Source organism: Periophthalmus magnuspinnatus, chromosome 21 (assembly GCF_009829125.3).
Source record: "Periophthalmus magnuspinnatus isolate fPerMag1 chromosome 21, fPerMag1.2.pri, whole genome shotgun sequence".
NCBI classification, from domain to species: Eukaryota; Metazoa; Chordata; class Actinopteri; order Gobiiformes; family Gobiidae; genus Periophthalmus; species Periophthalmus magnuspinnatus.
In genome coordinates this window covers 33,030,214-33,043,379 of record NC_047146.1, presented here as the reverse complement: position 1 = coordinate 33,043,379, position 13,166 = coordinate 33,030,214, and the positions used below count along the sequence as shown (strand labels likewise).

At 44.8% G+C, this 13,166-nt stretch overlaps 1 protein-coding gene and 1 long non-coding RNA gene across 4 annotated transcripts in view; both read left to right on the top strand.

Moving 5' to 3' along the window:
• The window catches only part of LOC129457284 (uncharacterized), an 84,675-nt gene that overhangs the window by 30,982 nt on the left and 40,527 nt on the right, over nt 1-13,166 (top strand). The gene's annotated exons all lie outside the window — the stretch shown is intronic.
• ndufa10 (NADH:ubiquinone oxidoreductase subunit A10) overlaps nt 1-13,166 on the top strand; it is a 39,181-nt gene that overhangs the window by 1,757 nt on the left and 24,258 nt on the right. Inside the window, exons 4-10 of one of the 3 annotated variants that reach the window (XR_008649170.1) lie at nt 189-275; nt 355-476; nt 561-640; nt 751-891; nt 1,280-1,530; nt 1,732-2,077; nt 2,273-2,973. Coding sequence is in view for 2 of the 3 variants with exons in the window: in XM_055230462.1 (XP_055086437.1) it covers nt 189-275; nt 355-476; nt 561-640; nt 751-891; nt 1,280-1,388; nt 2,810-2,878 (608 nt within the window). In the remaining variant the exon portion in view is untranslated. Of the gene's footprint in view, nt 1-188; nt 276-354; nt 477-560; nt 641-750; nt 892-1,279; nt 1,531-1,731; nt 2,078-2,272; nt 2,974-13,166 lie in introns of those variants that run through there. The other 2 variants (XM_055230462.1, XM_033987419.2) reach the window with 2 other exon arrangements.

Here is a 13,166-nt window from a genome sequence, read left to right as displayed (position 1 = left end):
CCAAATTAGCCCCTACACCTGCTCTGGCCTCGATGAGCTTCATTTGGAGCTGAAGCTGTGGTGACGTCACACAAACGTAGTCCACTTCTTTATACAGTCTGTGTGTATGAGCTATTGTGAATGGAAAGAGAATAATTGAATCATTTGGTGTTCTGTAGTGACACTTATGCCTTTTGTTGGTTGTTTAGGTCAGGGAGTGATCCTGGAGCGCTCCCCGTTTAGTGATGTGGTTTTCCTGGAGGCCATGTCCAAACAGGGCTACATCAGAAAAGCCTGTAAGTGTCAGTGTGTGAACAGATATTTAATTATGTTGTATGTATTATTATTATACCAAACTATGTTCCTGTTCCTCAGGTGTGGACCACTATAACGAGATCAAACACATCAGTATTTGTGAGTTTCTGCCTCCTCACCTGGTGATCTACATCGACCAACCAGCCGAAGAGGTGCAGAAGAAACTGAAACAGAGCAGCAAGGTGAAGAGCCAAAACGTCTTGACAAACAACGGCCATGTTTTAGTGAAAATAAAAAACAACTGAAATCTCATTCTCTTTTTACAGCCCTATCTTCATAACGTCCCTCTGGAGTATCTGAAGAGCATTGAGGACAGCTACAAGAAGACGTACCTGCCTTCAGTCAGGTTTGTTTTGAACACTATTAGACTTTACATAACAGGACTTATGTCTTTCTGAACTGTTGCTGTTTACTCTCATAACATTTATTTATTATTACTTCTTGTTGCTTCTGTAGTGACTCCTCTGAGCTTCTCGCTTATGACATCACTCAAGCCCAAGACATTGAAAAGGTGGCAGAGGACATCGAGTACTTGTCCTTTGAGAAGGGGCCGTGGCTGGAGCAGGACGACGTCACCTACCATCACATGAGGATGCTGTGAGTTTGATTCAAAATGACTCAAATAGAAGGAAAAACGCGACGCTGCCAAATTCACTTGACATGTTTTTAAGAGTGAAGATGTTTAATCAAATGCAGCTCTAAATTTGTCACAATAACAAAGTTTGAAACACGATGTTTAAAGGATAAGACTGAAACTATTGCCCCTGACACAATAATGTGAAATGATCCCAGTTAAACATTTTAAATCAACTTTCTCATTAAAAGACCTGAGCTGCAAATATAATGTAACGTTCCTGTTCAATATATAGCCATAAAAGTCACTGTTTCAACCTTTTACAGCTCAGATCTTACTGCAGTGATTATAGTGACACACTGATGCTCTGTGCCAACGTTTTAAGTGTCTGTTCTTCTTTCTTCTGACCAGGGTTGAAGACAAAAACAGAGTGGCCGCACTGACCCATATACCCAAGTTTCTTCCAGAAATCACCATCGGAGCCCACGACTTTGATGAGAAATACTACGCCTACAGATCGGTATGATGTTTAAATCAGTTTGAAGCTGTGCAGACGATGGGCTTTAACACTGGGTACGACCTCAGAGCAGCTTGATCACAGACGACAGTTTAACGATTCCACAACTGGCACCAGAGGGCCCCATGTCACAGACTCTACAGGGGTCCCTGGTTTATGGCAGGAGTTACGCTCTAAAAATAACCCGCAATGACCGAAATCCTTTATACACTTTTCTCACGCAGACATTAATATTTTCTCACATTTCTCTCTTGTTTAATTCATTAATAGTGACTCAGGTGTATTTCACAGTTTGTCTGACTGCGCCGCTCCACTCTAGTGTCGATCCAACATTTATGTAAATTAGACATTCTGTACTGAACAGGAGACACGGCACGGAGGAGACTGATGGACAATGGTCTACAGTCCAACAGCCAATCAGGACGCACAACGCAATGCATGTTCATACACTGTAAAAAAAAAACAACAACAAACAAAATCACGTAAAACTGCACAAAAAAAAATCTGCAAAACAGCGAGACCACGAAAGGTGAACTGCGATATAGCGAGAGACCACTGTATATGTAAATGGACATAGCTAACCTGCTAGCCACTGTGTTCCAAAGAGGAAATGATCATGGGCGCAGCTTGACTCCATTGACTCTGTATAACTCTATAATAACAGATGAATGTGTGTATAAAGAAGTGACTGAGTGAGTGTGAAGTCACCACAGTGTTGCTAACGCTAACAGGAGCGACGTCGGGGAAAGAAGGACCTAATTTGTTTGTTATTAATGTTCAGATCTTGATTTACAGACACAATAGTGAAATAAAACCCCAAAATGACGAGTCTGACAGCAGCAGGTACAGAGAGAAGACACAGTTTTTAGAAAGTGAATTGGAGCCAGAGTGGATGGAGAATGTTAGCGTGTTATCTGTGTCTTTTTATATACAGTCTATGGTCGGGGTTCATGGGGGCAGAGGTCTTCAGATCCTTCTCACTTCTGTACTATTTGCCGCTTTGAACCTTTAAAAACACGGAGTCGGCGTCGCTGAACTAACTCCCTTTCCTCCGATGCAAAAAGTCAAATGCCAGACGTCGTAGGAGCCGAGTGCATCAGTCTCACACAGAAACACTGTCGGAGAGTTTGACCTTTTCTCTTTATTGACTGGAGAGTTTTTCATGCAAAAGAAGAAGAAGAGAGAGGCGGAGGAGGGAGGGAGCGCACCACACGAGCCTCGGACTTGACATTTTGTTGTTTAATCTTGGTCCCGGTGGAGGGGCCGCGGGTGGAGTCAAAGGCATATGTAATCTCTATTAGAAACAGAAGTCACACAAGGGCAGTGTTTGTTTTACTGATCCCACTTTAATTTAGCCTCTAACATGAAACTCTTCTGTTTATCTCAGAGTCTGACCTTAACCAAAGCCTCTGCTCTTCCTGTAGCTGCCTGGAAAGAAGTACACCCCCGGTTATAACGCCGACATCGGGGACAAGAACGTGCTCTTCAAGTGAAACACAGTCCACACTTTGGTCTCGACGATATAATGGATCTGTCCAAAACACGCTGTAAATCTTAAATGTAAATTAAAATGTTAAGTTTTGAATCTAACAAGTGTATTTCTTCCAGTATGAACCTCACATCAAGGCAATATCTGAAAAAAGTGAGTTAAAAATGAGTAAGAGAAAGAAGTGAAGACGTTTGAGTGAACAGGAGGAGATAAAGAGAAGAGGGAGAGAGGAGGAGGAGGAGAGAGGAGGAGGCAAAGAAGAGGAGAGAGGTGGAGATGGAGAGAAGAGAAGAGGAGGCGAGAGGAGGAGGCAAAGAGAAGAGGAGGAGGCAAAGAAGAGGGAGAGGAGAGGAGAGAGATGGAGAGAAGAGAAGAGGAGGCGAGAGGAGGAGGCAGGGAGAGAAGAGGAGGAGAAGAGGAGAGAGGGTTAGATGGAGAGAGAAGAAGAGGAGGAGAGTGGAGGAGGCAGGAAGAGAAGAGGAGGAGACGGAGAAGAGGAGAAGAACTTTTAATCCAAGATCTCATGATTGTCTGTGTAAAATCTCAACAAGAGAGAAGAGGAGAGAGGAAGAGAGGGGAGGGGAGGAGGATGGGGGTAGAGTGACAGAGAGGAGAGGAGGAGAGAGGAGGGAGAGGAGAGAAACAGACGAGAGAGGAGGTGGTATAGAGTGAGACTTGTCATTCACATTCTAAACCCCAGAAGCTCCAGTTCCATTTTAAACAGTTGTGTTTCAGTGTCTCTGGTCCACAGGCCTCATCACATTTAACAGATGATTCAGTCCAACAGGGACGAGCTGCTGGAGACAGATTTAAACACATGTGAAGCCCGTTTCCCTTTTACCAACATCAGAGAAGTTCTACAGCAGGACACACACTCACCTGGAGGAGCAGAGGAGCCACGCCCCTCACTGCATTTATGAAACTATCAGAGGAATAGAACCATCAGCCTGACGCAGACATGAGCTGATTCAGTTTGATCATGTTTGAAAATGTCAACTAAACAGTGTTTTTACTTTTAGTTTTGGAAGTTTGACTTTTTACCTAATCTACTTCTACGATTAGACACCAGTCACTATGAGAACAGCGCCCCCATGAGGCTGAACACACAGAGCGCAGACTTCATTTATACAGACCAAACACTCTATTAAATCAGTCCTGTTGAGCTTGTGTCTCTATGGTTCTCATCTCTGTGGATCATTCTGTCATAATTTACACATTTTAAATCACAATATTCATCTAAAACAACTTCAGAAAAGAAACAAATCCGCTGAGTTCTACGTTAAAAAACTGCGGTGTCCAATAGGAGCTGACGTCGCTGTAAACGTCATCACAATAAAGAGTTGTAGCTGTAGCGCCCCCTATGGACAGATGCACGTCACACTAGAGCAGAGCGTTTTTTAACATTTGTACCAAAATGATGATGCACCGCTGCAGAATCCTACAAGTATCACCGATTAAGAAAATAAAACAGGGGTAGATCTGCAAAATGGAGTCTTGAAAATAGTTGATTAAAGATTAAACTCAAACATGAATCAGTCCAAATAAAACCTCAGAGGCTCAACCAGAAGATTCGACTGAAACATGGAGAAACATCTGAACAGTTTGAAGTAAAGAGGTTGGAGTTAAAAGTCCAGGTTCTTGTTTTACTGAAGCCTGATTCATTCTTAAACTGTTCAGTTTGTGTTGAGTGTGGTCATGCTTTATTAAAACTAGAAAACGTGCAGTTATTCTAAAGTCTCATTTTGAAGACTCCACGAGGGGACAAACATTGGTTGTCGTCGGCGTCCCACTGAGGACATGTTGAGTTTGTTATAACAGATGTGTCTTTGGCTGGACTTCCTGCCTGTGATCTGTCTGGGAGCGTCTGATGGACCCTTGGGCTCTTCTCTGACTCCAGGGAACCTTCTGTTTTGGACTAAAAATAAAACAAGATCAATTTTCTGGTTCCATCGTCTTTCATCGTCGTCCAAAAGCGTTTAAGGCTACGGTCTGAGGCTGTTTGAGGCTTCAGTCTGGAGCTGTTCTCTGAGGACGACGGCTCTGGTCCGAGATGGGAACTCGTTGGCGCTCCCTGGACAGCTCCGAGTCTTTAAACCCGAGGCCGGCGGGAACACCAAGGCACGCTGGGATAATTAGAACACACTCACTTACACTGTCACAAAATTAGGGACTTGTCATGGCTAATTACTACTTCTAATTTTCTGACAACTCGAGCGGCACATTTTTAGAATAATTACAAACAGGATTAAGTGTTTTACTGTTTCCCTGTTTCGTTTTGACGGCCTGAGCAGTGATCGAATGTTTTTATGGAGCTGAATTGTTCCCTGGTTGTGACAGATGGACTGGTGTGAGCAGAGGGGTGTTTTAGTTTCTGTTTTTCCTCGAGTCACTGTCTATGTGAAAGGTCATGTATGTGTTATTATTATCTTGCCGTACTGTGGAATATTCTTTAATGCCATACTGTGGAATATTCCTGACAGCATAATACAATCTCCAAGACAAGAAGTTGTCCTCCAACACCTTAAAGCGAATAAGGAGTCAAAGACAGTGTGGCCTTTGTCCTGTCAGACTCATGGACTTCAGCAGGATCAGTGCTGTTCCTGCGCTCCACCAGCAGAGGGCAGTGTTTACATACACCTGGACACAGACCTCAGGTGCAGTGATTCTCAGACATGTCCCACTGAGTCTTCACCTAAAACGTGTGTCTGCGTGAGGACAAACAGACCTGAAGCTCTACATGTGAAGGTCAAAGGTCAGGGCTGAAACGGGAGCTGGAGCTAAACCAGGAGTCACCCGGAACACGACAGAAATGAGGTTTGAAAAGACTTGAAATTCAACAGATATTTAAACTGGAGAAAAATCTGCAAAAGAGAGGAGCAGAGTGTGAGGAGCAGAGTGTGAGGAGCACAGGAGTGAGGAGCAGAGTGTGAGGAGCAGAGTGTGAGGAGCACAGTGTGAGGAGCAGAGTGTGAGGAGCACAGTGTGAGGAGCAGAGTGTGAGGAGCAGAGTGTGAGGAGCAGAGTGTGAGGAGCACAGGAGTGAGGAGCAGAGTGTGAGGAGCACAGTGTGAGGAGCACAGTGTGAGGAGCAGAGTTTGAGGAGCAGAGTTTGAGGAGCACAGTGTGAGGAGCAGAGTTTGAGGAGCACAGTGTGAGGAGCACAGTGTGAGGAGCAGTGTGAGGAGCAGTGTGAGGAGCAGTGTGAGGAGCACAGTGTGAGGAGCAGTGTGAGGAGCAGTGTGAGGAGCACAGTGTGAGGAGCGCTGGTGTGAGGAGCAGTGTGAGGAGCACAGTGTGAGGAGCAGTGTGAGGAGCACAGTGTGAGGAGCAGTGTGAGGAGCACAGTGTGAGGAGCACAGTGTGAGGAGCACAGTGTGAGGAGCAGTGTGAGGAGCACAGTGTGAGGAGCAGTGTGAGGAGCACAGTGTGAGGAGCACAGTGTGAGGAGCACAGTGTGAGGAGCAGTGTGAGGAGCACAGTGTGAGGAGCAGTGTGAGGAGCAGTGTGAGGAGCAGTGTGAGGAGCAGTGTGAGGAGCACAGTGTGAGGAGCAGTGTGAGGAGCAGTGTGAGGAGCGCTGGTGTGAGGAGCAGTGTGAGGAGCACAGTGTGAGGAGCAGTGTGAGGAGCAGTGTGAGGAGCAGTGTGAGGAGCACAGTGTGAGGAGCAGTTTGAGGAGCACAGTGTGAGGAGCACAGTGTGAGGAGCAGTGTGAGGAGCAGTGTGTGAGGAGCACAGTGTGAGGAGCACAGTGTGAGGAGCAGAGTTTGAGGAGCACAGTGTGAGGAGCAGTGTGAGGAGCACAGTGTGAGGAGCACAGTGTGAGGAGCAGTGTGAGGAGCAGTGTGTGAGGAGCACAGTGTGAGGAGCACAGTGTGAGGAGCAGAGTTTGAGGAGCACAGTGTGAGGAGCAGTGTGAGGAGCACAGTGTGAGGAGCAGTGTGTGAGGAGCAGTGTGAGGAGCACAGTGTGAGGAGCACAGTGTGAGGAGCAGTGTGAGGAGCACAGTGTGAGGAGCAGTGTGTGAGGAGCAGTGTGAGGAGCACAGTGTGAGGAGCAGTGTGTGAGGAGCAGTGTGAGGAGCACAGTGTGAGGAGCACAGTGTGAGGAGCAGTGTGAGGAGCAGTGTGAGGAGCAGTGTGAGGAGCAGTGTGAGGAGCGCTGGTGTGTTGAGCTCCTCCTCTCGTGGCGTGCGCCTCCATCGTGGTTAAATCTATGCCGTGTTTGACATTTACAGACTTATATTCGCTGAATCTTTATGAATTTCAAAGGACGTGATATTTAGACTTCATTATTTTGACTTTTCAAATATGGGCGTGTCCTGTTGATCTGTGTGAACCTCGGTCGTTTTGTCTTTTTAAATTAATTCTTTTATTTATGTTTGAGTTCTATGATGTTCTGTCTACGGTCAGAACAAAAACTCTCCTTTGACCCTTTAAACTTTCACATTCGTGTTAAAATGTTAAATGTCATGTGACACGTGGCGTTTCTAAACATTCACACAAAGCGCTGGGTGTGGCAGGTTGAAAGGCTGCCCCCGGTGCTCAGGAGGTGAACCGCGCAGAATAAAACTCACCTGAAGTTACAAATGAGAGCGTAGTGTGACCTTTTGGAGCCCAGTCTCTGGACATAATAATGAGTGGACATTATGTAGAGAGCCAAAGGTGAGCCGTGCGTCCAAAGAGCTCCAAGTTTCAGGATCTGTAAAAGTCTCAGCGTTTCAGGAAAAAAAGAAACTTTGAGCTGATAAAGCCACTGCCCAGACCGCAAAGTGAAAATGTTTTAATTAAAAACACAAAACAAAGAAAACAAAACTACTCTCTACTGCAACAGGTGTGGTAGTAGTACATATGTGGTAGTGGTACATATGTGGTAGTGGTACATATGTGGTAGTGGTACATACGTGGTAGTGGTACATACGTGGTAGTGGTACATACGTGGTAGTGGTACATACGTGGTAGTGGTACATATGTGGTAGTAGTACATACGTGGTAGTGGTAAATATGTGGTAGTAGTATATCTGTGGTAGTGGTACATACGTGGTAGTGGTACATACGTGGTAGTAGTACATACGTGGTAGTAGTACATACGTGGTAGTAGTACATACGTGGTAGCACATACATGGTAGTAGTACATATGTGGTAGTGGTATATATGTGGTAGCGGAGGTAGTTTTCTGTCAGTATTCTTATAAATTCATTATCCAATGTTAGGTTATGGTAGTAGTGATAGTAATCGTAGTAGTGATGGTAGTAGTGGTAGTGGTAGTAGTAGTGGTAGTAGTAGTGGTAGTAGTAGTGGTAGTAGTAGTGGTAGTAGTTGTAGAGGTATTGATAGTAGTGATAGTGATAGTAGTAATGATAGTAGTTGTGGTAGTAGTAGTAGAAGTATTGATAGTAGTGATAGTAGTAGTGGTAGTAGTTGTAGAGGTATTGATAGTAGTGATAGTAGTAGTGGTAGTGGGAGTAGTAGTAGTGAAATATGTCCTGTATTTGACTCATCTTTCTATGCACCTCAGGAAATGCTTGGTCAGGGTGGCCTGGGACTCAAACCTGAAACCTTCTGGCTGTGAGGCTCAGAGTGCACTTTGTGACCGCTGTTCTAACTGTGGGACATTCACTTTCACCAAAACCTGAACCGAGGATCCAAACGGACAGGACCAATCTGCAAGACGAAAGAGTCCCATTTAAACAGAGCGCCGACCCAAACAAAATCAATACAACAGAAAGTTTTAGAAAGAGACGAGAGCGAGGCCTGGAACGAACCGCCACAACTCAACCTGAACAACCCCCGACAACCAACCCCCCCAACAACCCACCCCCCGACAGGTGTATAGTACAGGTGTATAGTACAGGTGTATGTGTACAGGTGTATAGTACAGGTGTATAGTACAGGTGTATAGTACAGGTGTATAGTACAGGTGTATAGTACAGGTGTATGTGTACAGGTGTATAGTACAGGTGTATAGTACAGGTGTATAGTACAGGTGTATGTGTACAGGTGTATGTGTTCAGGTGTATGTGTTCAGGTGTATGTGTACAGGTGTATGTGTACAGGTGTATGTGTACAGGTGTATAGTACAGGTGTATAGTGCAGGTGTATAGTACAGGTGTATGTGTACAGGTGTATGTGTACAGGTGTATGTGTACAGGTGTATAGTACAGGTGTATGTGTACAGGTGTATGTGTACAGGTGTATGTGTTCAGGTGTATGTGTACAGGTGTATAGTACAGGTGTATGTGTACAGGTGTATGTGTTCAGGTGTATGTGTACAGGTGTATGTGTTCAGGTGTATGTGTACAGGTGTATGTGTACAGGTGTATGTGTTCAGGTGTATGTGTACAGGTGTATGTGTACAGGTGTATAGTACAGGTGTATGTGTACAGGTGTATAGTACAGGTGTATAGTACAGGTGTATGTGTACAGGTGTATGTGTTCAGGTGTATGTGTACAGGTGTATAGTACAGGTGTATGTGTACAGGTGTATGTGTACAGGTGTATAGTACAGGTGTATAGTACAGGTGTATGTGTATGTGTTCAGGTGTATGTGTTCAGGTGTATGTGTACAGGTGTATAGTACAGGTGTATGTGTATGTGTACAGGTGTATGTGTACAGGTGTATAGTACAGGTGTATAGTACAGGTGTATGTGTACAGGTGTATGTGTACAGGTGTATAGTACAGGTGTATGTGTACAGGTGTATAGTACAGGTGTATGTGTACAGGTGTATAGTACAGGTGTATAGTACAGGTGTATGTGTATGTGTTCAGGTGTATGTGTTCAGGTGTATGTGTACAGGTGTATGTGTATGTGTACAGGTGTATAGTACAGGTGTATGTGTATGTGTTCAGGTGTATGTGTTCAGGTGTATGTGTACAGGTGTATGTGTATGTGTACAGGTGTATAGTACAGGTGTATGTGTACAGGTGTATAGTACAGGTGTATAGTACAGGTGTATGTGTATGTGTTCAGGTGTATGTGTACAGGTGTATAGTACAGGTGTATAGTACAGGTGTATAGTACAGGTGTATGTGTTCAGGTGTATGTGTACAGGTGTATAGTACAGGTGTATAGTACAGGTGTATAGTACAGGTGTATGTGTTCAGGTGTATGTGTACAGGTGTATAGTACAGGTGTATAGTACAGGTGTATGTGTACAGGTGTATGTGTACAGGTGTATAGTACAGGTGTATGTGTACAGGTGTATGTGTACAGGTGTATAGTACAGGTGTATAGTACAGGTGTATGTGTACAGGTGTATAGTACAGGTGTATGTGTATGTGTACAGGTGTATGTGTACAGGTGTATGTGTACAGGTGCATTTTAACTGTGATAATGTTTGAGGCCTAACTGTGACCCACCTTCTGAATCTTCAGGGTTGTGTAGGTTTATAGATTTATGTAGATTATCTGGAAACATAAACATCTGACAGAATCCAAACAACGAGCCTATTTGTACAGCGTCAAGTCTGATCGATCTGAAGAGCGCTGTGTTTCTGATGTAAAGGTCACGGCGTATTATCAACTTCACCAGAGCTGCTGACATTCACACGAACACAAGAGCAAGAGCCCTGCACTTCAGAGCTCTGGTCTGATTAGAATAAAGGCAGACATTTAGTTTCACTTTCACTTATGTTCAGCTGCAGTGGTCAGGCACAGGTCACTGTCGTAGAAATGACCAATCTGGTCAAATCAAAACATTGACTGTTAAGTTTCTGTTTCTGCTACTATTTGTGCAAAGATAAAAATAATGATTAAATTGAGCCAGATGCCACGGTCAGTGGATTCTAGGACTAACAGCAGTGCATTATTGTTGTATAACTGCACAGATAGTTCAGCAGCAGTCAGTGTTCATCACCATAGCAACGCATAAGCAAATGGACTACTGTCCGGACGGACTCGCTTCATCTAAAACAGAAATATCTAAGGCTTTGAACATCCACAGACAAAAGATTTAAAGTGAACAGCTGATGGAACCTCAGTGTGAACCAAGAGGATCAGACACAGGAGCAGCTCGTTTAGTCCTCAGGTAGTGACAGAGACACTGAGAGGAAACAGAACTAACAACAGCCACAACCATTTTGATATGGGCACAGCAGCAGGAGCTGGTCAGCTGACCACTGACCTCTGACCTCAGACCTCTGACCTCAGGGCTCTAGGAGGAACATAGGACTGCAGTGACTCCCTCAGATAAAGAGGACACATAGAGACTGGACACACAGAGACTGGACACACAGAGACTGGACACACAGAGACTGGACACAGAGAGACTGGACACACAGAGACTGGACACACAGAGACTGGACACACAGAGACTGGACACATAGAGACTGGACACACAGAGACTGGACACAGAGAGACTGGACACACAGAGACTGGACACACAGAGACTGGACACACAGAGACTGGACACACAGAGACTGGACACAGAGAGTGACATTTAAACTAAGAACATTTTGAATTGACCTGATATGAAACAGTTGAACAAAGTCTGTGTAGAATCAAACTGTGCTTCTTTCCACAGACACTCAGGGGCAGAGCTTGTTAACAGCTGAAGCTGAAGCTCTGAGACATGTCAAAGAAACAAAACATGAGGATCATTTGTGAAGCCGCTGGATTTCACACATGTAGCATATTTAGCGTTAGCACTGTGCGCTGTGTTATGTCACATTGATGTTTTCAGACTCGTCTGTCAGGAGAGAGGCGTGACGCACTTTAACCTCCTCAGACCTGAGCTCTTTCAGGACCTGCTTTAATGTCTCTGTTATTTTTAAAAACACAGAATTATCTTTTTACATTATGTTGTAGAAAAATGATGTCCACATATGAGGACATTTGTTCTAAAACATTTCTAAAAACAAAATGAGACACAACAATTGTGCCTCTTGGAACAATGTGTCTCATGTGAAGAGACAGGAGCAGGAGAAGTGACTTTACAAAAAACAAAAGTCTGAACTTTCTAAACTCTTAAAAAGATTCTAAATTGAAAATGTTTGCATTGTTGCTTTTCTTATTCTCCTAATAATTTGCATTGTGGCCTAGACGACCCAAAATGTGTTGTCCACATGAGGACGCCAGGTCCAGGAGGATAAATATGTGTTTTTTTTCTAATATACAAAACAGGCCCTAGTCTGTGTGTGCTGTGTGGGGCCTTGCAGCTTCAGTACCATGGGTGCAGGGTGTGGGTGCAGGGGGAGTGGGTGCGGGGTGTGGGTGCAGGGGGAGTGGGTGTAGGGTGTGGGTGTAGGGTGCAGGGGGAGTGGGTGTAGGGTGTGGGTGCAGGGGGAGTGGGTGCGGGGCAGTGGGTCCAGGGGGTGTGGGTGCAGGGGGAGTGGGGGCAGGGTGTGGGTGTGGGTGCAGGGGGAGTGGGTGCGGGGCGTGGGTCCAGGGGGAGTGGGTGCAGGGTGTGGGTGCAGGGGGAGTGGGTGCGGGGTGTGGGTGCAGGGGGAGTGGGTGCAGGGTGTGGGTGCAGGGGGAGTGGGTGCGGGGCGGTGGTTCTCGTCATGTCCCTGGCAGTTGCTTTAATGCTTCTATTGACGATGTGTCAGTGTTTTACTTTATGAGCTGCTGGGATCAAGTGTGATGTGAAAGTACCACGTCTACTACACAAGTACTACTGCATGTACTACACAAGTACTACTGCATATACTACACAAGTACTACTGCATATACTACACAAGTACTACTGCATATACTACACAAGTACTACTGCATGTACTGCACAAGTACTACTGCATGTACTACACAAGTACTACTGCATGTACTGCACAAGTACTACTGCATATACTACACATGTACTACTGCATATACTACACATGTACTACTGCATGTACTGCACAAGTACTACTGCATGTACTACACAAGTACTACTGCATGTACTGCACAAGTACTACTGCATGTACTACACAAGTACTACTGCATGTACTGCACAAGTACTACTGCATGTACTGCACAAGTACTACTGCATGTACTACACAAGTACTACTGCATATACTACACAAGTACTACTGCATATACTACACAAGTACTACTGCATATACTACACAAGTACTACTGCATGTACTGCACAAGTACTACTGCATGTACTACACAAGTACTACTGCATGTACTGCACAAGTACTACTGCATGTACTACATAAGTACTACTGCATGTGCTGCACAAGTACTACTGCATATACTACACATGTACTACTGCATATACTACACATGTACTACTGCATGTACTGCACAAGTACTACTGCATGTACTACACAAGTACTACTGCATGTACTGCACAAGTACTACTGCATGTACTAC